This window comes from Triticum aestivum, chromosome 5D, assembly GCF_018294505.1.
Source record: "Triticum aestivum cultivar Chinese Spring chromosome 5D, IWGSC CS RefSeq v2.1, whole genome shotgun sequence".
In the NCBI taxonomy this organism is placed as follows: domain Eukaryota; kingdom Viridiplantae; phylum Streptophyta; class Magnoliopsida; order Poales; family Poaceae; genus Triticum; species Triticum aestivum.
Genome location: NC_057808.1, coordinates 568,834,097 through 568,858,056, shown reverse-complemented (window position 1 = coordinate 568,858,056; position 23,960 = coordinate 568,834,097). Strand labels below are relative to the sequence as shown.

The 23,960-nt window shown below is 44.8% G+C and overlaps 1 protein-coding gene across 3 annotated transcripts; it reads right to left on the bottom strand.

Moving 5' to 3' along the window:
* Positions 1 to 2,163: 2,163 nt before the first annotated feature.
* LOC123124005 (putative disease resistance protein RGA1) lies at positions 2,164 to 7,268 on the bottom strand. Of its 3 annotated transcripts, none has more exons than XM_044544697.1 (3): positions 3,018 to 7,268; positions 2,827 to 2,902; positions 2,164 to 2,526 (listed from the first exon to the last, which is right to left on the bottom strand). In XM_044544697.1, exon 1 carries the CDS (start codon positions 7,031 to 7,033, stop codon positions 3,029 to 3,031), a length of 4,005 nt encoding a protein of 1,334 aa, XP_044400632.1. In that variant the 5' UTR covers positions 7,034 to 7,268; the 3' UTR covers positions 2,164 to 2,526; positions 2,827 to 2,902; positions 3,018 to 3,028. The 3 variants fall into 3 exon arrangements, with proteins under 3 accessions (XP_044400632.1, XP_044400633.1, XP_044400634.1); XM_044544698.1 differs by having other exon boundaries at positions 2,832 to 2,902; XM_044544699.1 differs by lacking the exons at positions 2,164 to 2,526; positions 2,827 to 2,902 and having other exon boundaries at positions 3,839 to 4,170; positions 4,277 to 7,268.
* Between the last annotated feature and the right edge of the window lie 16,692 nt (positions 7,269 to 23,960).

Below are 23,960 nucleotides of genomic sequence, written 5' to 3'. Positions count from 1 at the left end.
CCGCCTCTCCCTTGGCACCTCGCTGTCAGACTTGGACATCCATCAATTTTGAGTAGCTTCAAAGCAGGGAGACTCCGTATGCTTGCTTTCTGGCAAACATGTCAGGTTGGGGCAATCTCTGATGAGAAGGTCTTCAGGCCAGAATTGTCCCAACCATTCTGGTAATATCACCAGGCCTTTGCACTTGATCAACAAAAATTAAGTAGTGCAAGAAAACAAAAAGAAATACTCGCGGAATCAAGGAAAGGATAAAATCGCAAGATGGATCTAAAAAACATGCACTAGTAGACTAGAACAACATTAGTCAGTCAGTCAGGACTTTAATTAGTGCTCTTACTTCCACCATCAAAATAAATGTATATGCTCCTTGAGAATCCCAGCGAGAAGAGCTTGGTCTGAAAGAAACTGCTCCTTGCAACTGTCCACTCCCTTGAGCTCTGCCTCATTTCTTGCACATTGTGATATTAGTCTTGAGTGAGATTCAGCAAGTACAGAGCAGCGATGTGAGCGTGCACGCATAGCTGACCAGGTCATGTGGATGTCAGCTATTAGATGTTACTGCGCAATGAAAAATTGCCTGCTTGAAGAGATGAATTTTTAATTTAAGCAAGTAGCAGATAATGAATAAGGCAAGTCAGTTGTGCAGCCAACCATCCTTAATTACTTCTTGGATGCTAGTTCAGTTTCTCAATGTTAACAAGATTAGCTACAACAAATGATGCACACAAGGAAAGAAAAAGTGTTGATGCATGGTATCATCCACTTGGGAGCAGTAGGGAAGTCAACTGTCCAATCCATTCCGGTAATATCTCGAGGCCATTGCACTTTATCAGCCACAGTTTTTTAAGGGTAGCGAGGTTCTTCATGCTTTCAGGCAAAGTTGTCAGTCAAAGAAGAAGAAGAAGATCACCGGGAAGCTCCTCGCTCGGCATCCCACGGCGCGGACAACTATGCTGGTGCATGCAACAGCCGTGCCACCACCCCTCCACCTCCGGTGGCCGACGCCAAAGCCGGATTCGGATGAGACACGGAGCAACGCCGACATGCTCGATGAAATGCCCACGAGGTACAAAAAATCCAAGTGGTTCACTTTTGTTTTCCAAATGCTCTAGAAATTGATGGGTGATGTGATATTGATGGCTAGGTTGTTTCTTTGCTTTTCTAGCGAGCAATTGAATAATGATGTGGACAATTTTATGTGTCAATAATTGAATGGAAGTCACACACTCGGCCACGATGACCTTGCCATGTCAATGCCATATACCCCGGAGATGAGGAGAAATGTGAAATAGATGTAGACACTCAAGCCTTAAAAGAGGGAAACTAGGTCGTGCAGCTACAAGACCCAAGAAGATGTTTCCTTGTGTGAAGCTTGGATTAACATCTCTCTTGATGCCACGGTCGGCGCCGACCAAACAAAGGAAATTTTTGGATGAGGATCGAGGACTGCTACAACAACCATGTGCGACTGCATGAGGCTCACACTAGTGCGGAAATGCTTACAAACAATCTTAATTGGTGATATGAAAAAATAAGAGTCTCCATGTGTTTGAAGTGCATGAAAATCCCCAGGAAGTGATGTTATCGGCAAGCCTGTGGCATCAAGATATCTAATTAGCTTTATCAAATGACTAGTGGAATGTGGCAGCACCACGCTACTTGGAGCAGATTGGCCTTTAGCTGAATGTTCACTCAGGTCCAAAACACGTATGTACTTTTTGGACCGAGAAAATGCCTTTTTCGGGGGCTGCATGTTAGAATAAACCTTGCAAGTTGAGTAGCTTCAGAGTTTCAGAAAATTCAGTTAGTTTTGCTGCCATGGCAGCTGTGTCGGTAGTTCTCTATCAGTTTGGACAGTTAGCAGGTTAGCGAGATTAGCAGCTCAAGTGCTTAACGGTTCCATACTGATTCGTTCGTGGGATGGCACGAGCATTGTGGCATTGTATACTAGTACTTGCTTGTGTATAAGAGCAAGTGTCTCTGTGTGTGTGAGAGAGAGAGAACAAATACTTCCTCTGCTAGCACGCAAGAGCAGCACTTGCTTTGCCTCTACTCAGTCGACCAGCAAGGAGCGAGGGAAATACCTACTAGTTTGGGATAGCAGATGCCTCGTTTTCTTAAGCCGATTTGTTCGGCATCAATGCCTGACTTTGCTTGGAATCGTTTTTAGTAGTAATAATAATAATAATAATAATAATAATAATAATAATGTATCTACTTGTTCAGAAATGGGCCCATCCCATAGAGTTTCTACTTGTTCCAAAATGCAAGGAATTTACTCGACTGTAGAAGAAACACAATTCTACTGCCGTACCAATTTCATTTACAGAGGCCGGCGAATACACAAAACTTTCTTGTCAAGTCTTGCGAGCGAGGCTGAAGCTGAATCCCAGCAAGCACCTCGCACCTTTGCACACTTTGGATGTCTTTGGAATGCTCTGTTCTCTTCGCTGCTGTATCCACAAAGCCCACTTCTTTAAAGGAAGGAAGGACATCCCACTGCGAGACATTACTTACATCGATGTTCTGCAAACACGCAACACAATTATATCAGGTGGTGCTTGTGGAATGTGGCCCGTACCCTTACAAAGCAACAACATTCTGGTGGTGACAGGCAGATTCGAGCAATTCATCAGAGATTACAATGTTTCAGTGCACAACACTCCTATTTGAGCATTATATTAGGTAGTAGGGAAAACCCAAAAATGAGAACAAAGTGTGACATATATTGACTTGCAGAGAAATATCCATCATGTAGCAGCAGTAATGAAGAGTTAACAGCTAGCATTGCATGCAGAATGAAGAGTCAGTTGTTGTATCTCGCACCTGACCTGCTGATTAATGTGCAGGTTTCACAACCTGTGTGCACAAAAGATTGATTGCAACAGTGAAACCTGCTAGTCTGTAAGATTTGACAACAGTGATTAAGATGAGGCAGAAATATATATGGATGGCGAATAAACCTCGTTTCATCAGAAATAGAGAAACAATCAAAATAGGGAGGCGACAAGTGTTACCTTGGGTGTAGTTAGCAATACGAGACGGATAAATCTGGGTTGCTTCTTTTGATTTTCTCAATTTGCTCGTATATCTCAGTGCTGGAGGCGACTGCGAGTGTTCTCAGCGAAAGCGGGAGGCCCTCCTTGGGCAACGATTGGATTTTTAGACACCCAATGACATATAACTCCTTGAGAGAAGAAAGGCGATGTAACCCTTGAGGAAGGGACTGCAGAACCCCGCATTTGGAAAATACTAGACGCTGGAGGGAGGTGAGGAGCTGCAGCGCTTTCTCCTGCTCTTCCGTGAAGCTTTCCATCCTCCCATCAGAACCAAATACAAGTGTGTGGAGGGCTGGGGCGAGGAGATTGCAAATAGGAGCAACAAGCAATCCACACATGTCTTCCATGATAAGTACCTCCAATCTAGAGATGTAACCTGCAGGCAATAATTTGGCCCTCTGAGAGTGAGAGGCCGCCTCTGAGAGCATATCTGCTGCTAAGGTGTTGCACCTATGCACTTGCAGTTGTATGAGGTTGACTGCGATGAGAGGATTGAATCCATCCACTGTTAAATTACCGCACTCCTCTAGCTTTAGACTGGTGAGAGACGTGAGGTTTGAGAGCAGAGCCATTGACTTCATGCTTGGCTCTCCTTCGACATCAAGTTTCTTCAGGGAAGCAGGGAAAGGGCAAATGGTCTCTGATTCTCCCATTCCCATGGGCCAACGGGAGAAGAGTTTGCCACATCCCTTTATTGTTAATGATTGGAGCAATGAGTTGTCCTCCTGAGTTCCTCCTCCATTCTCCTTCTCCAGAGGCACAAGAATCAGGCCCTTGCAGTATGAGAAGTTAACTTTCTGCAGTGAGCTGGATGATGGGAACTGCATTACACATTCCTCCTCACAGTGATCTATGTGCAACACAGAAAGAGCTGGGAAACAGTTTAACACTTTTGACGATGATGATTTGCTGCTGGTAAGACGAGATACATGTAATGTGAGATTCTTAACTGAACGGAAGACAAAACTGCCATCCAAATCTTCAGGGAACAAACCGTCGCATCTGTTGACAATCATATCTTCTACTTTATCCAGATTGTGGGAGGCCAAAGCACCGCCATACCCACTAACAACCAATTTCTTTCCATCATAACGCAACCCTTCTGAATCACCTATTCCAACAACCAAATCTGTCAGTGTGGAGGTGTGAGGCATGGTGGGCAGAGACATCTTGGGGCACCCAAAAACATAAAGACTGCGCAAATTGGTGCAAGATACCTCAGAGAAGGGCATCACACGGAGGTTGGGACAACTGAAGCACTCGATTTCTTCAAGACTTGGAAAGGAATGGCAATTAGGTTCCACAACCCATTCAGCAAGTTCTGGCATCTCATAAAACCCAACTTTCTTCAAGCGCATAAAACATTTCCCTGGAGCGCCACCACATAGAGGCCCAAACTGATGCATTCCAGAAATTTTATTCAAATAGAGGCCCTTGAGATTTGGTAGCTTCCCAAAAGGTGGGAGGTTGCTCCAAGATACGCCTTCTAGAGTGAGAGTCTCTAGACTTGTCAACCAGATGTCAAGACACAACCAGCTAGGACCAATCATACCACCATGATTTGCAATTGTAAGTACTCTAAGATTAGAGTGTGGTTGAAGAGCATCAAGAATATCAGCATCTGTAGTTGGTTGATCTCTGTCCCAGAGTAATTCCAACTCCTTCAGGTTCCTTTTCAACACCAGTTTGGCTGCAGTAGCTTCCTCCTTGGTTGCCACGTGTTCAAGACCACGTATAATCAGTCCTCCTTCAAGCTCTGTCAATGCCCCAAGTTCTGTCAGTTCAAATCCCATGCTCTCCTTCCTGACATGGAATACTTTTAGCCTCTGTAGATGCTTCATCTTTCCAACATTGCGAATATTGGAGTGGAGTTCACTTCCAGCACGGAAATCATGTAAATTCTCAAGGTGGCTAAAGTCTTCAGGCAAATCAGAACGACCATTCCAATCATCTAGGTCCAGGAATTTCAAGTGATAAAATCTTGATAGTGTACTAGGTAACCTCATTTCCCTGTCAATGTGAGGTGAACTAATTTTGAGGTACTGGAGGTGGATAAGTTTTGAAAACATATCCAGAAAAGATTGTGCAGACTTCACCACTATAAATAGGACACGCAGACTATTTATTTCCTTGAAGCTATCTTTCAATATCTTGGCGGTTCTTTCTTCTTCATATTCTCTAAAAATCATCAAAGTCCGCACATTAGCAATGTCTATCTTCTCCCTTAATTTAGACATTTCTTCCTCAAAATTTGCATCATATCTGTCTTCTACATTGATAGATAAGTGTCGGACAGATCGCGGGATGGCATCAGCACTGAAATCTAAGCCACTTATGTTGAGGCATTCTTGTGCAGAAACACTGTTAGATAGCTCATGCATTAAATCATGCATTACATACCAGCATTGACCACGCCAATCGAATTCCTTCATGAGAAAACCATTGTCCACTAGTTCTTCCAAGTAATTCCTATCGCCTTGGTGATTAGAGTCTATGATGCCTATTGCAACCCAGAAATGATTGATTTCTGAAGAAGTGAATCTATGATCTTCAGGGAAAAGGCCACAATAGGAAAAGCATTTCTTCAGATCAAAAGGGAGGCAATCATAGCTAATCTTTAAAGATGGCATGATATCATCCTTATTTTGCTGCTTTAGCCACTCACCCTTTTCAAGAACTCCATTCCAATGTTTCTGAGAAAGGTCCTTGTGCAATAGTCTACCAACTGTTTTGGCTGCCAGCGGGGAACCCTTTAGCTTGTCTGCAATTTTTTGTGCAATACCAGCTAACTCATCTTCGAAATGCTCTGGCTTGTTGTCTTCACCAAATATACATGCTTCAAAGAATGTGAAGAAGTCATTAGACTCCAAACCTAGCAGCTCTAGTGGATCAATTGTTTCCATCATTTGTGCTAGCTTTGGGAATCGAGTTGTGACAAGTAGCATGCTTCCTTTGGTTTCCCCCTTTGTGAAGGGAGCTAACAAGGTTTTCCACTGATCCTGACTGTCACATTTCCATATATCGTCCAAGACAATTAGAAACCTCTTGGACTTGAGACGGCGCACAATGGATCTCTGAAGATGATCTAAATTGGTTGTTTCATTTGCAACACTGCTGCTTCCTCCTTCTTCAGTTGCAGGTATGCAGGCAAGGATCTCCCTGGTGAGCTTAAGCACATTGAAATCAGTGGATACACACACCCAGACCCTGACTTGGAAGTGCTCTTCAGTCCTTGCATCATTATACAGATGTTGAGCAAAAGTTGTCTTTCCAATACCCCCTGGACCAACTATAGGAAGAACAGAAACAGGGTGTTTGCAGCTGATGATACGGTTGACAGTTTCCTCAAAAGTGTGTCTCCTGCCATACAATGTATCTTGTATAATTGTGGATCCAATCTGCGGCCGGTGTACAGCAACTGGCATGCTGTTGCTTGGGATATTGCCAAGCAAATCAGAGACGGAATCACAGTGCGTCTGCATGTCCTGTAACACCGACTTGAATTTTCTGGAGAAGATCACTCGGTGGAAACGTAACTCATCATCCCCACTGGTAGAATCACTATCATCTTGTGCAGAGGAACAAGAAAAGCATGCGGCCCAGCTGCTGGTGGCAGTGTGGCGGAGAGCATTGCGAGCATGACGGAGAAAATTGGCCTGGGTGGCGGCGTAGTTGGTGGCGTGGAGCCTGTCATGGATCTGGAAGTAGTGGAGCTCATCCAGCAGATCCTCCGCCTCGTCGGCGTTCCTGCTCAGCGCCGGCAGCAGCTCCTGCAGTCCAGGGTTGTGGCCGACGTCGCTCACCTGGGCTTGGGCGTTGTGCAGCAGGCCTCGCGTGTGCGCGAGCTTGGCCCTGATCTGCTGGGAGTTGTGGCCGAGCTCCAGGCTGTCCACGTACGCCGCCACCGGGGCGGCGGACAGCATAGTGAACACCTTGCCGAGGAGCGTGGCCGCCGAGCCGAGAGCCGCCGCCATCTGCACTCCGCCGGCCGCCTCGCCTCAGCTCCGAGCTCGGTCAACGCCGCCGGGGAGCGGTGTCGTGTGGGGAGCAAGGACAGGGTACTCTTCCCCAACTGCCCACGCCACCGCACAGCCGTAGATCTGCACTCCGCCGGCCGCCGGACGTCGAGTCGCCGGGGCAATAATTGGTGTTTTCTTTTGACGCCGGTGGAAGCTGTAGCTCTAGCGGTGTGGGGATTGCTTGCTTGCTTGGTTGGTATGGTTTGAGCTGTTTGACCAACCTATGGATACAAATTATTGGGACCCAAGCCGGTAATGCAAAACTTTTACGAATACACCCCTGCTGAAAGGTTTCTTTACAGAATGCCGGCTTTATTAATTAATCAAACAATAAGACTCCCCGTTTCATAATATAAGAACATTTTTTACACTAGACAACACACACTTCTCGAGATACAATCCGAAACATAACGAAAAATACATATCCTCCGTCTCAAAATAAGTGTCTCAACTCTGTATTAGCTTTAGTACAAAACTGTATTAAAGTTGAAACACTTATTTTGGGACGGAATGAGTACATGATTTAGATTTCAAAATCTCAAGATTTTTCTGCCATTTAGAATATTTCTTTTGTATCTCCTTTAGGCGGTGAGCAGGGGCGGACCCAGGATTGGGCCAAGCCCAGGCCCCAGGCGCTACAGTGCAGCTACAGTGCTCAATAAGCCGCGGTCAACGAAGTAAATCATTCTCGTGCCCCAGGCCTAGGCCCCACCGGCATGGGTCCCGGATCCGCCACTGGCGGTGAGCATGTGTAAGAACATATCTCAACATTTTCACGGGTTGCATTTGTATGGAAATTTTGGAATCATCCAAGTCCTTGGTTTTTTAGGGAGAGTGGAAGGTTTTATAGATAAACAAACATCCGATAAAACACATGGAAGATGCCATCACGCTTGGGCGTGTGGGCAGTTGCAGATGGTGTGCCCCTTCTCCTCTAGGTGGCAGCTATTTCAGGGGAAACCCTAGATCTGGGTCTCTCGGATCAGATGATGACGAAGACTATAGTGTCGTTCTCCCTCTTGAGGGCATCCTTTTGGAGCAGAGGCTCATTAGAGGGGCCAACAGGTGGAGTGGTGTTACGTCGTCGCATTGAAGACGGTGGGTCTCGACGGCGTGGAGCACTGGAGTCTTAGAATTGGACGTGGTTTGATGGACGCGCGCAGGCATGTGGTGCTGTCTGGTGTCGCGGTGACGTGATGGCAGATGTGACTGGCAAGATCTATAGAGCGATTTCTCCTGAAGATGGGATGGCGGGAGATGGCATGGCGGATCCTAGAGCGCGCGCATGCAATGCATGTTATGGGACGTCTAGACCGGCTGGGCTTACAGCCACCGGATTAGATAGTGTATGTTATGCGGACATGGCACATCAGTATACTTATAGGTGTAGCGACTTTGTTTGCCGAAAAGGTGGCTTTGGATTGATCCTTGTATTCATTTTGTCATGCTCTGATGAATAATTAATAAAGATAACTGTGCACATCATGCCGATGCAGAAGCCGGGGGTAATCCTCCTTTAAAAAAAAAAGAAATAGCACATACTGTTGTGCTAGAACTATATGAATTCTTCATGCGGCATATTCCTTCCTTCCGGAAGAGAGATGACACCTAACTCAAGTACCCATCCTCCATATTAGAATCTCTAAAAAGACTTATATTTAGAAATGGAGGGAGTATGTGTTACAAACTCTTATCCAATAAACTCATCATATACATGTTTTTTGAATGAGAATAGAACTGACAGCCTCCACTTACCAGCAACAAGTTATTCGACCATAATTTTCGCAAACTTGAAATTAACTTTCTAGAAAATCTAAGTGCAACGCTAGAAACCAAGCAAAGGGGCAGTTAATGGAGAAATTGACAACTAAAAAGGCAAGGAGAAACATTCAATCATTCTAGCTTCTCCCTCAGTTAGTAATTCTGATTTCGAACCAGCATCAAAAGATTTTTTTTTTTAGTATTTGGACTTTTATTTAGTTATTCCAAAGATTTCATGGTATTCTAAAAATTAATATTTAGCCAATATTTTTGAGAATATTCCCCCTAATATTGAGGAATCAGTAACAGCCAAAGATCAAATTTGAAAGACTGCTAACCAGAATGGTTGTGTGAGGATTGGGTTGAAGGGAGAAGGAAGCTTCTTGGCAGCTTCTTCCTGCTTACATCGTAGTCCTTTCTGGAATGCATTAAAAATTATGAAGATAGCATTAAGCTATGTACACACTGATGCCTTGACACAAATACTTGAAGAAAGGATGTGTCTGCTCAAAGACAGGCTCCCTATATGCCTGCACTCTTACAATTCACAAACACAGCAATATTAAAGTGCAATTGAGTGGTATGTGTAAAGTGCAACTAAATATGTAAACTAAGTGCCACTCATAGCTCCTTATCCAAGCTATTGTTCTCTCTTTCTACCACGAGAGTATTGCTGTGTTTATGAGCCATGAGAGTATAGAGGATGTGAGTTGTGTTTTTCTCCTTGGTTCTGGAGGAAAAGATAATGGTATTTTTGTGTAGGGGTAGGTAGGCTAGACAGCTCCTTCAACCAACAAACAAACCTCAAGGAATTAAGAAGCAGAGAGTTGCTTGAGCCTTGAGCCCATCCTATCCAACTAGAGGAGAGACACTACTCTGAGTTAGAGCATCTCGAGCCGTTCGGTCCCCCAGGACACCGAAAAAGAGCCGTCTAGAGGCGAACCGATGCTAGATTGGCGCGTGGGGGTGAGTTCGTTCCCAGTCGTCGGCCCACAGGTCGCCGCGGGCTCGGCGATATTCCGTATAAAATATTGCAAACTCGGCGATTTGGTACGAACTCGGCGAAATTTCATTGAAATTTGTACAAAAACATAAAAATATGCAAACTACGCCTACTACTACGCCAAACTGCGCCTAGCCACTGCGCCCGCGTCCACCGCTCGCCATCTACATGCCGTGAAGCCTATAGAAGCGGGTGCAGTCGCCGCCGCCGCCGCCGCCGCCGTCGTCGTCGTCGCGCGCCTCGCCGGTGCCGCCGCCGTCCCTGCTGCAGCCTTGGCCAGGGTCGCCGACGCGCGGTGGGGCGCTGGACGGCCCGGCCTCGTCCTCCTCGTCGCTGTCGAGGACGATGACGCCGCCCCCCCTCGCGCCCACGGCGCCGGGCCTGGGGCTCCGCGTACGCCCGGCGCTGGCGGAGCACCTGCTCGCGGACGTAGTCCTCCGGTGCCCACTTGAGGGCGGACTCGTTGTCGGGGGCCACCATGTCGAGGTGCTCCGGCTTCACGGGGAGCAACCCTGACTCGGGCTTCGGCCGAATCAGGCGGAGGGAGCACGGGGACCGCCGGGTACCCTCGTTGATGACGAGGGGGCCGCTGCGGGTGCGGCGCCCGAGCGGCGTCTCCTCCGGCTCTGGCTTGACGGGGCGCACAGCCGGCGAGGCGGAGCCCGACGACGAGGACGACCCCGGCTCCCATCACCGCGGCGTCCAAGAGCTGCCACGCTGGCGAGAGAAGGACGGCCACGGCGGGTACTCGAGGCGCGGCACGTTGCCGGTCTCGATGTGGTGGAGGACGGCCTCGAGGGTGCGGCATGGAACGCCCCACCACTCGTGCCGCCCGTCGGCGTTGAGGCGGCCGCGGGGGATGACACCATTGGCGGAGGCGGTCTGCTCCTCGCGGCGGCGCTCTAAGTACATCGTCCACAGCGTGTGGCTGTCGGCGGCGTACCGCGGCTCGTTCCGCTGCTCCTTCGTCAGGGACGAGCGGCTGCGGGCGATCTCGGCCCGCCGTGCCGCCCCTTCGGGCACCGGTGGCACCGGTACGCCGCCGGCGCTCAGCCTCCACGCCCCCGGCACTCGCATGTCCGGGGGCACCGGATGCTCGGCCTCGTAGAGGCGCGCCTCCGGCTCTAGGAGATGGCGACGGCCGAAGCCGTTCGCCGCCGCGCCGTCGCCTGGGAACCTCTCGGCCATTTGTTCGTCGGCGGGAAGGGGGAGGAGCGCGTTGCTTTGTGCGCCGGAGATGGGGGAGAGTGTGGCTTTGTGCGCCGAAGAGGGGGGAATGAGAATTGTGGTGTCCACCGGCGGGGAGGTCGCCTTTTATGGCCGCACCTGGGCGGCGAGAAACTGCATGCCAGGCGACGCGTGGCGACAGAGGGTGGGACGCGCGTCGAGGCGCCTTCACCATGCCGCCCGTGATGCATCAATGTAGGCTGACCGGCGCGGCAGCCTTCGCATTGATTCCCGCGGGAACCGAGGCGATGAGGGCGACGAAGCGGCGTCTCGCTGACTCGGCAGGCCCCTGGGCGCCCCCCAGCGCACCGGGTTCGGCCTGGGTGCGCCGGCTCCAGTTTCGGCCCAAACCGGAGAAAAACGGGCTCCTGAGGCCCGACTGGGCCGATTTTTGGGTGCCGGCGCGAAAAAATCGTCTTGGGGGCCTGTTGGGGACGCGGCTGAAGATGCTCTTAGCTAGCTCGAATTTCTTTTTAGCAGGTGGCAGATTTGATTAAGCCAGACAACTTGCTAGCTTTGTATGTAGTATTGTATTTGGTTAGGTACAACTACTATGTCTCGTCTGGCCGGCGATGACCAAACCCAGATACCCACTCATTTGATCTTTTGGTGCTCGAGGTGGGAGATGGGGTCTTATTTGGCTTTTTGCATCAATCAAAGAAATGGCACATACTGGTGTGCTAGAACTAAATGTATTCCTTTCTTAGGAAAGAGAGATGGCACCTAATACCGAGTACCCATCCCCAATGTTGTAGTAAGTTAAGAGTAGTGGGTCTGCGGTTCATGTTGTGAGCTCAAGCCAACCCAATCTGTGTATTAACCAACACAAACATCAAAAAGCATGACTGCTTGAAAGCTGACTGCAGTTTTTTTTGCGAGAGGATATGTTCACAACAAGTGTAGATCATAACCATGCAAAGAGAGTAAATAGTAACAAAATTTCGAGTGTACGTTGATTCTTATTTTTCAAAATCAAAACGCAGATGCTGTCCCAGATATATAGAAATGCTCGTTACCAATTAATCATTTAAAAAGGTCACCAATATATATATAATTAATCTTGTCCTGGTGCAGGCTGCAGCTGATGAATTTTGTAGCAGATCCATCCATCTGAATCTGAAAGAAAGATAGAAAGCACTGAGAGGCAACAAGTAGTCGTCATGGAAAAACATGTGAAAGCAACAAGCAGAGGATGAGGAAGCTACAAGAAGCTGAAAGCAGTGCTGCCACTGACGAACTAATCCCTAATTCATTGATTGATTGATTGGACTGAGCTAAACCAGATTTAGAGCCATAGAGAGAGGGGAGGATGAGGAAGCTGCGGTGCCGCACCTCCGCGACCTCCGACCCCCGCCGCCGCCTCGAGTCGACCATCCACCCATTCCGCCGCCGCCTCGAGTCGACCATCCACCCATTCCGCTGCCGCCCCGACTCGACCACCTCTTCCCGCTCTGGCCCAGCTCCGCCGTCATGGACGACCTCCTCCCGGATAAGCTTAGTCATAGCCCAGATCCGAGGCCGCCGCCGCTGCGCAGCAACTCTGTCCGCCGTGTTTTTCGCTTCTTCTTTTTTTTTTGCGAGGACAAATGAAAAATGTGATTTGTCTGTAGGAATATTGATTGAAAATCTTTACGTAGGTTTTTTCTTATAATAGAAAATGTTTATGTGTTGATGCCACGAATATTGATTCACCACCCCAAATTTCTCAAAACAAAATAAATAATCCACCCCCTCACAAATCACAAATCAATTCACCCACACATCTACAATACAATTGGATCTTCATATTATGGTGTTGCTGGGTGCGCGCCGACAGCCTTCAGGGGCGGTTGGCTACTGTGCTGGTGAGCTTCTTCGTCTATGGGCTGGCTCCTTGTTGGGGCTGGTGGGGGTGTTTAGCGGACTTGTCCACACCGTTGCGGGTTTGAATGGGAGCTTGGGTGAAGACCCTGCATCGGCCTTAGGCATGTGACCGGTGATGGCGACGACTACGGGCATCGTTGATGTTCTTGACGGCTACGACCATCCATCCATCTGAATCTGAATCTGAATCTGAAAGAAAGCACTGAGAGGCAAACCACAAGTAGGATGAGGAAGCTGCAGTGCCGCGCGTCGCGTCAGCCGGGGCACCACCGACCCCCACCGCCACCCCGACTCGACGACCTCTTCCCGCTCCGCCGCCGGTGGCTCATCGACAACCTCTGCCGCCGGTGGCCCAGATCCGAGGCCACCGCCGCTGCGCAATAACTCTGTCAAGTGTCGAGGGACTCTTTTTCGCCTTTTTTTTTTGCTAGGACAAATGTAAAACGTGACTCGTCTGTAGAAAACCTTTATGTTTTTCCTTACAACAGAAAATGTTTGTTTTAGGGGTTAGAATAGAAAATGTTAATGTGTTGTTGCCATGAGTATTGATTCACCCTTCCTCAAATTTCTCAACAACAAAAAAATCAACCCCCCCTCACAAAACACGTATCACTTCACCTATAACACATTTGGATCTTCATATTATGGTGTTTGGGTGCCCGTCGACAGCCTCCGGGTGCGCTTGGCTGCTGTGGCGGTGAGCTTCTTCGTCTGTTGGCTGGCTCGTTGGTAGTGGTGGTGTTTGGCGAACTTGTCGACACCTGTGTGGGTTTGTATGAGAGCTTGCGTGAAGACCCTATCTCGGCCTTGGGCATGTGACCGATGATGGCTATGGCTACGGGCATCGTTGATCTTCTTAGAGGCATCGTTGCATTGCTGCCACACCCCCTCTTTCAGTGTTAGCCTTGCATAGTTCTCCCTCACAGCTCTCCATCAGAGTCGTTTGCAGCGCTACATTCGGCGTGGTGGTGGAGTATGGGCGCGGGTCTTCTTGTCTTTTTGCACGACCTTTGCGGTGATGGTTAGATCGATGTTTGTCTTCTTGACTTATTCATTTGGTAGCATGAAAGTCACACGATATATGTTATGAACGTATTTAAAAATTTCTCAAGAAAAAAACCTAAGACCGTACAAACGTCTCTTATATGTCATGAACATATTTTTAAAATTGCACCAATAAGTTTTTGTTGAATGGTACAAATATTTTTTTGAATCTGTGACACTTTATTAATGTCAAACCTTTGAATTAAAATGCGCTAATATTTGCTCCCAGTGGCTACATACCGTTTTTCTAGAAACACATGTAACTTTATTCGTACACTGATTTGGACCTAGGATTTAAGAAAATACAAAGTAACTCCTATGACTAAGAGTTACAATGAAATATCTTGAAAACACTTGTCCGCATTATGGATCTCTCCTCGAAGAAATACTCCAAAGACTTTGGTAAAGGGGTTGCAATTGGACTTAAGCAACGATGTTGTCACTCTTTATCCGCATGAACATTACCAATAATAGTTTTTGAAAGCCTTTGAGTCACCTATCCTAAAAGATGGGAAGCCTTAATCGATAAACGTACTTGGGCCGGGGATGATCCCCTAGAAGTGCAGGTCGTTGAATAATTATATCTTCACCATGGTGTCGATGAAAAACTTCACCTCTACAAAGAATCAGACCAACAAAAAAAATTGCCACGGCAATATAAACTCATCAGATCCAAGGACATAAAACTCTCTAACCTCATGGTACCGCTAAAAGAATGAGAGGAAATTTATTCTCGCAAAACTTTGATGATCACTTGACGTTGACGAAGAACATAGAGGTCTTGAAAATCCGATGTCTCCCCACTTCTGAACATCAAGATGGCAGCTGGGGGCGAGGGGACCTAAATTTCTCAGACGGAGGCACCGACGGCAGCATGAGAAACGCTTCGCTAGATGCTAGCAGTCGTGTTGGGTGGGTCGGTATGGTGGCTACATACGTGGTGCAATTACTAGGAAGTCTGGGTCTTGTTCGTGTTGGAATGAAAAAAATCCGGTCTCTACGGAAGCAACTAACTAAAGAGCGCTCGTTCCCAGCCTCCCAAAGGATCACTTGGGGATGAACTGAGAGCACGCCACTTGGCATCCTCACCGCTTAGCCGCCGACGCCGGATAATGCACACGTCTAGGACACACACGTGGATCTCCACCATAACTGCATCCCGGATCCGTGGCAAAGGAAGGCCCTGCCATTCCCATCATCCCCCGCCTAGGCTTTGCCCCGCGGAGCTCCGACAGCTGTGATGAGAGGAAGCAGCGGCTCAAAGCCCTAGATCGGATCGGGAGGGAGGAGATCGGGAAGGAGAGGGGCGATGGCAGCCCCTCTGGTTTTGGATCGGGAGGGGTAGCCCCGCTTTATATATATAAAGCAATGCATCAAAGTACATGACCAAAATACAATGTGGTGAGAAAAGCCCTCATGCAAAGCTGATCTACACCTAGTCGAGGTCTAACACAAACCTGAGCTCCACGACACCTGCCCCAAAGAGGGTCACGGTGCCAAACGTCACCACGGCCGAGCCCAATCATGAAGACAAAAGTTTTCACCTGGAGCCATAGAACAAAAACGAGACCAACAACAACGTCTTCAGGAAGAAAGTGTGACCCTCAGGCATCGCCGTTGCCAAAGCATAAAACTTTCGCCCGGAAACTCGCTTGCACCACCAGGAGGCACCCGACCAGTACCACGATGAAGGTCATTCCAATCACACCAGATCTGGGCACCACCACTTCCGAAGGAAGAGGACAAGCCAGACCTTCCGACCACTACACCTCTTGCTGCCAATACAACCAAGAGGTGAAGCCACCACCACTAGGGAGTTTGCCAGAAAGCCAACCATATAGCCCGCCATCCAGGGCCGCCACCCCGCATCCATGTCCCGAGACACCGTCAACCATCCTCATTTTCCTCCACTCTTATGGGTCTAGGTCAACACATCCATCGTATGAGGTGTCCACACCTGTGTCCCCAGCCAGTGCTGGCGGACCGGGGAGGGGGGCACAACCTAGAGACCGTGGACGGACACCATGGAACAAGCCTCATCTCTAGTCCTCTGACCTAGACCATGCCAAGCTCACATGCTTCCACACTCATAGCCAACAACTCCAATACGATCGACAACACAACATCGTCATGGCGCCACAGTCGTACTAACGCCACACTCGAACATCAAGGAGGAGAGCATTGACGCGAAGGGTTCACCGTCTCGGACTAGGCCGGCCTTCCTCATCGGTGCACCAACGGATGTCGTCCACCACCATCCATGTGCATCGCCACATCGCAGGAACGATTGACGAGTCCGTTGCCACCAACACTAGCTCACGCATCCATCAGCCAGGGGCACGCCCAAGCATCCGCCCCAAGCACACCAAGCCAGATTTGGCCGAAGCACGCGACCTAGCACAACCAGACTTACCACCGCGGCATCCCCACGAAACCATCCGCAGTCAGCCATCACCGGACAAGCCTCGAACTCCACATCCCGCTGCCATTCACCGAGGCCCCGCCGGTCGCCCACACGCTCATGGCCCGAAACACCGCCGGACGCCAGCATGCTCTGATACCGTAGAACAGGTGGAGCAACATGATAAAGCCTAGCCGCCATTGTCGGCCACACTGGCTTCACCCGGTGGTAGCATGATGGGGGGGGGGGAGGCTGCGACGCCTAGGGTTGAGGGAGGAACCCTCTCGAGTCGCCCAGGGTAGGGCGACTGAGGGGATTTTTTCCCCATAAATCACCTAATCATCATACACATGTTACTACTTAATTTTAGGATGTTGTTTCTATTCCAGCATCATCTTCTTTTCTTGCAAAAATGGTACAATGCTGGGTCTAACTCCTTTCCTTCAATTTTATGTGGTTTTGCATAGAACACCCAAGCTTTGTTCTAATGCTTGTTTAATATGGGGCACTTAATCGATGCCTTGACGTACTTAATCTTTATTGTAATCAAGCTACTTGTAGGTGAAAATGAACAAATCTGACCATTTTCTAAAACTTTAGCATAGAATGAACCCGATTAAAAGAATCACGAAATGACACATTTGCATTAGGAGCGGGGCTGGGGGGGGGGCATATGCTAGGTAGTGTGGCACCCCAGCCTGGGGCAGCATGCTAGATAACACGACGCCATGGCCCATGGTGCCCTAGCCCTAGGAGCCATACTATCTAACACTGCGACCTAGCCCCGGGCATCATGCAAATGAGCTATTTTCTGATCTTTTCTAATCGGGTTCATTCTGTGATAAAGTTTAAGAAAAGGGTCAGATTTGTCAATTTTCACTAGCTTGATAACATCTAGAGAAGTAAAGAGATAAATCTAGCAACTTGGAATCTTTGAGGAAATGGCCATGCTTCAACTTAGAATCTTGACTGTCTCTTCTCCTCGTATGGTATGAGACGTTAATGCATGTATGTATTGCCACAGTCACATCAAAAGTAGAGACTTTTATGTCATTGCAGTTAATCCGGTCAATTAATTATGAGAGCCTTTAGAGCATCTACAACCGAACTCTTTAAATTAACCGGGCGGGCATGGGGATCACTGACCGGACAGGAGAGAGAAGCAAAAGGTAGCAAAAAGTTGACCCAACCGGACCTCTCATATCATCCCTATACGCCCGGGCTGTCCGCGAACCTTCATATCCATCTTAAATATGGGGAGGATATAAGGGCTCGCGGACGCGCCCGGGCTGTCCACCACATAGGACGTGTCCCCACCCCGGACCACCTTTTCTCTTTTTGTATTCATTCTTTTTTTTTCTCTCTCTTCATCTCCATCAATCACATGTACGTGATCGGACATATAAGGAAAAATAAGAAGTGTGGCTGTGCGGATGGATAAATAGGGGCTCAAAACGAACACACCCCGTCATTGATCGAGCGTGTTCGCCGACGTTTGAGGGCTCGAATAAAAGGGCCGAAGATGCTCTCACATGCTCTTCTAGTTCACGCAAGTTAACTCACCTAGATGCATGAAAACTACTCCAGCATACGGAGTACATCTCTTGTCCGTTTGTGCCGTCCAAGCGTTGATGCATGTGCTATTCACGTAAATCCGCAAGTGATTTTGAGGCATGCAGCATAAAAAGGAGAAACTTTACTGAATTTATATGTCACATCGGCCAATCAACATTTTGACCAATATTGTGCAGTAAAGCTTATTGAACTGACAGTGGTCACACGCTTTTTTGGTCCATGCGTGAGCATGAAAAGTAGCATATATAAACTCATTCACTTAATTGATAAAGCCAATATACATGTGATAGCATACATGGCTAAAGATAGTTGTTTCATACCATAAACATGTTTGGAAATTTCTTGAAAAATATACATGGCTAAAGATTAGAAAACAAGAGAAAACAAATCATTCATTCTTCTAGCTGGTTTCCTGGTAATCCCAATTTGACGCATTTTGCATCTAACTGTTTCTCGGCACAAACGATCGACTGAGTGAGCGACAGATGTGTTGTCCCATATTGGGTAGCTACGTGAATCCGATTTTAGAAACATGTTTGGTTTTTACCGGTTTTGTGAACCTTCTAGAGAGTTTCATCCAGTCTGGTTTGAATTTTCCTTTTCCTTTTTTTCTTTTTATTCATATTTTTTGGGGTTTCCTTTTAGTTCCATATAATATTTTTGGATATCTTTTAGAAAAAAATGAAAAATTTGAAAACCGTTCGGATTTAAAATTACATTTAGATTTTCATAACATGTTCGTGATTTAGAAAATTATACTCTTGTCTCAAAAAATGTTCGGACATTTCTGAAAATATTCAAAACAAATAGGAAAACTGTTTGTGTTTCCAAAAAAAATCATAATTTTAAAAAATACTAATGATTTATTTTTTTGACAATTTCAAAAAAGGTTTGTGCTTTTTGCAAAAAAGTATGTTTTTAAATGATTGAAAAAAGGTATGCTACGGAGCTTCAAGAGACCACACTGCGGCTGGGCTGGTACAGTGTCGACTGAGTCGGTACTGTACGTACATAAAAAAAAAGAGAATAACTGAAACACATAAATGCCACTTACCCGCCTGTTGGCTCGTGCGTTGTGCTGCGACTGTGGTCTATTTGACGCAAAATGTGTTACATATGAGTTCCTGTCTTTTCTTTGGTCCCGGGTAGACTAATTCCCTGCAATGAACAAAGCCCAACTCTCATCGGAAAAAGAAAAACAAAGCCCATTTTTTCTACAATGGTAGGCACATGCACAGTGATAAATATATTTTTAAATAAATAACTACTCCCTCCGATCCAAATTAATTGACGCGGCTAAAGTACAAAGGCATCAATTAATTTGGATCGGAGGGAGTAGAACATTTTAATTTAGAGAACATCATCTTATAATATGTAAATTTCTTTTTCAATACTTTTAATGATAACGTGAACGTTATTTGATAATGCATGAATAATTTTAAAATACATGAATCTTTTTAATATATATGGGAACATGTTTTTAGAATTACAAGAACATTTAAAGAAAAAACGTAAACACTACTTTTCTAAATTTAATGAACATTTTCTAAAATACGAGAACACTAACTTAAAACTTACATCTATGAAATTTTGTAGTTTTTATTTTAACCAGGTTATGTAACATTTTAACATGCTCTTCAAAATGCATAAGTAAAATAAAAATAAAAATAGAAAAACTACGTTACGTTATCAGGCTTGTCACCACCCAACCACCTTTTCGGAAGAAAAAAAAACTACTGTTGGTCTTAATTAATACAACGGCAAACCAAGCATAGAATAGCATGCCGAGCAAACAGCTCACAACAAAAGTTGTAGGTGCTGCTTCAACATGAGTTAAAAAAAGGAGAGATGGAAAGCCCAATTTGCATTTCATCTCAAACCAAAGACGCATGACATGCCATTATCAATCCACAATGAAAGAAGATTTAACCGAAAAAGAAAAGGATTGCTGCCGTTAATGTATCCGACAAAAATACTCTGGTTATTTTCTTCTTCTGTTTGCTGAAATACAGCAAGGAAAATACTCCAGGAAACAGGAAAAGGACGTATCTAAGATCATCATCTTAATTTATATATGAACTTGCAGTAAGGGATCGATAAATATCAGTCCAGATATAGCTGACAGAAACGTCTAATGACATTTAGATGTTCCATCTGCTAACATCTAATTTTGTTATTCTAAATGAAACATTGAGTACCTACCATATAAAGGACTTTACGAAACCAGATGAACACATAGCTAGACCGGGGCTCTGCAGTGATGCTGCCGATAGATAGTCTTTACACGGAAGTGATGTACTGAACCCGAGCTCATGTTCAAAAAATTCTGATTTTTTTTGTGTGAAACTTTAACAAAAAAAATTATAGCTTCCAAAATTTCATCACCAGATGACATTCATGTAAAATGTGGCAAAAAATAACAAAATTGAGGTTTGAGAATAACAGGACCAATTCAAGGCATCATTAAAAGTTGTTTGGGGTTTTGACAAGTTTTGCACTTTTGAAATTTTCTAGCTGAAAAAGGGACGATAAATGACCGAACCTATCGCAACATGCAAACGGTGTCGGAAGTCGTTCAAACATGGCACGGATGCCTCGTATGTCCGTGTCAGGATCCTGCAAGAAGTTGGGGTCATTTATCCATAGTCGGAAAAAACACCAGTTGAGAGAAGTATGCTAGACTATGCTAGACGGGTGCATCCATGAGCCTATATTTTTTTTCCAAATTTGATCACTTTTTTTAATTGCAATTTCCGTCATTATCAGTCAACATGAACATTTTTTAATACACTAACAATTTCTTCAAATTTGTCAACAATTTTAGAATTTCAGATTTTGTATGCATTATAAACTTGAACCCTCTTTCCAAAATTGTTAACAGATTCCTAACAATAGATGTTGTACACAAATTGCAAATCTCGTACTTTTTAAAAACTTTATCATCTTTTCTTGAGATGCAAACATTTCTTAAATTTGTTACCAAAAAAGGAAACAGTTTTGGAGTTCTAGAATAGTTTTGAAATGTTAAAAAATATATCAAAAAATTGGTATACCAAAAATATTTCAAATCTTTAAACAGGTTTCAAAACGAATAATAAATTTCAAAAGGAGAAAAATAAATTATTGAATAAATAAAATAAAAACCGAAAAATATAAAAGAAAAATGCACTCCGCCCTTGGCCCCACTAGGCGGTGAAAAAAACAGAAAATATTTCATGAATTTCTAAAATGTTCACAAATTTCAGAAAAAACAGAAAATCACAGGCTTTCGAAAATGTTCGTAAAAGTTGAAAAGAGTTCGTGGATTTGGGAAAAAGCTAAAGAATTTAAGAATGTATTCACAAATTTGGAAAGTGCAAGGATTTAAGAAAAAGTTCACAAATTAAAGAAGAATATAAAATGAAAAGAAAGACAGACAATTTTTTTAGAAAATAAACAGAAAAAAAAACTGAAACAAAGAATACCACAATTTGAAAAAACATATTTTAAAGGATGTTCGGAAATTATTCATGTTTCAAAAGATGTTTGAAAATTATAAAAAATGTACATATTTCTTAATTTTGTTCATATTTCAGAAAATATTTGTGTATTAAAAAATCATAACTTCAAATCCTATTCTGCATTTAAAAAAATTCATATTTTTTCCTATAAATTTTTTGATTTTTTCAGAAATGTTTTCATATGTATGTATGTATGTATGTACCACTTGAGTTTTGTATGTTCTATGTACTCCTAGTATCTGTCAAATCTGAGAGTATGCGCACGTACTATGTAGTATATATAAGAATGTTTTGGTACTATATATAGTACTTTTTAGGTAGTATGCATCGTACTTTCAGTATGCTCCATTTTTAGGTAGTATGCATCGTACTTTCGGTATTTTTAGGTAGTATGCATCATACAAATATATACGAATTTCACAAATATAATAAAAACAATGTGCTAACTTGCAATTTTTTCATGTTACCCACTTTGGATTATCTTATATAAAATATATGAACATACTTATAATGATAAAGTAGTATATAGAATATTATATGGTAGTATATGAGACATGTGGGGTAACTACCCCTGGGTTTCGTAAATTTTGTCTTATTTTAGACATAAAAAGATAACATAAAAAAACCTATAATCATCGTAATTTTTTTATTTTACGTAAAATTACAAATGTAAAATATACATAAAATACAATTTTTGACCTATATTTTTTTGTTATGCCAAATATTATGCAGTAAATCAATATGAATATAACTATTTGTATTTTAAATGTAATTTATTTATGAAATAATCGTAAGATTATCTCGGGTGAAGAATAATTTATGCTGCAGAATAACTATTCTGATAACACTTCCGCACTGCACGCTCAACGCAAGTGCACTGCACTTTCTATAGCAAGGGCACTGCAATACACACTAGTGAACTTCGTGTCGTAAAAAACTGCACGCAGTGTTTTTCGGTACTGTTTTTGCTCTAGTTTTTAACCATTTATCGGAACGAGGCGTATAATATACCGTTGGACATCTATGGATTAGGCGCAACTTCGCTATGTTGAACACTTTTCGAGATTCCTCGCGGTTTAAGAGCAGTTTCAAAAATGGTGCGGCGAACGACGAGTGGCAGCGAGCGTATTTTCGCGATTTTTTCTAAACCGCTCATCAGAATAAAGCAAATGATACGCCGTTGGAAAGATATCATCCAGGCGCATCTTTTTCATATGTATTATTTTTTCTAATTCGTTACGGTTTAATAGCAGTTTCAAATTTACTAAATCGCGGAATTATGTTTTTTGAATTTTTTCAATTTTTGGTACTGTTGTAGCTCCAGTTTTTGAACCGTTTGTCGAAACGAGGAGTATGATACGCCGCTGGAAATATACGAACAAGGCGCAACTTTCGTATGTTGGAATATTTTTGAGATTCCTTATGGTTTTCAGTTAATTTTGAAAATCGTGCGGCTGACGACGGGAGGCAGCGGCCGTTTTTCATGAAATTTTTGCAAACCGCTGGTCGAAATGATTCGAATTACACGCCATTGGAAAGATCTCGACGAGGTGCAACTTTTTCATGTAGAACACTCTCTCCGATTCCTTACGGCTTAAGAGCAATTTTGATTTTAATGAAATGCGGACACTCTGTTTTTTCGCGACCCAAAATCGTCGTATGTACTGCATCAGACAGAAAACCGCACTGCTTTCAGACCAAAAAACCGCACTTCATCAGACCGACAAGTGCACTGCATGATTTCTTTTTTTGTGGGACGTAAATTTTCCCAACCGAGGTAGCAAACCGCACTTCTTTAGACCAAAGCCCGCACTTCATCAGACGGACAAGTGCACTGCATGATTTCTTTTTTGTGAGAGGTAAATTTTCCCAAACGAGGTAGCAAACTGCACTTCTTTAGACTAAAAACTGCACTGCATCAAATAGTCAAGCGAACTTCATGATTTTGTTTTGTCGGGCGTAAATTTCTTAGACGAGTTTTTGTTGTCTTTTTTTTTTTCATTTTTTATGAATAAGAGTGAACCGCAGGGACAAGGGCAAGTGAGCCACGACATATATCAAAGTGAACCGCAATAATATCTTGTTGTTTCGTTCAAATTTTCGCACTTTTCATAATGGGCACAAGTGAATAGCATAACTTTTAAAAGTGAACCACGTCCGAGGACCAAATGCACTGCAAATGTTAATGTAGTCGATTGAATTTTGAGACAGACGACGCACTTCATACAGAGGGGTAATGAGCTGCCACACAAAATGAGCGATGGGGTGTACTGCACACATACACACATGACATTGCAAGCATACACAAAAGGAACTGCACGCTCATGATGCTTGTGGATTGTTGTCTCGAATTTCCTTCTTTTTTTCTAGTATACGAAAGTGAACTGATCCCACACAACAGAAGAACAAAAGTGAATTGAGATGCCAGGGGGGACTTTTGCCGTGACGGCTCGCCCGAACTTCACCGCCTGCCGAGACGAACGACAGGCAAAAAAACGAAGTGCAGTA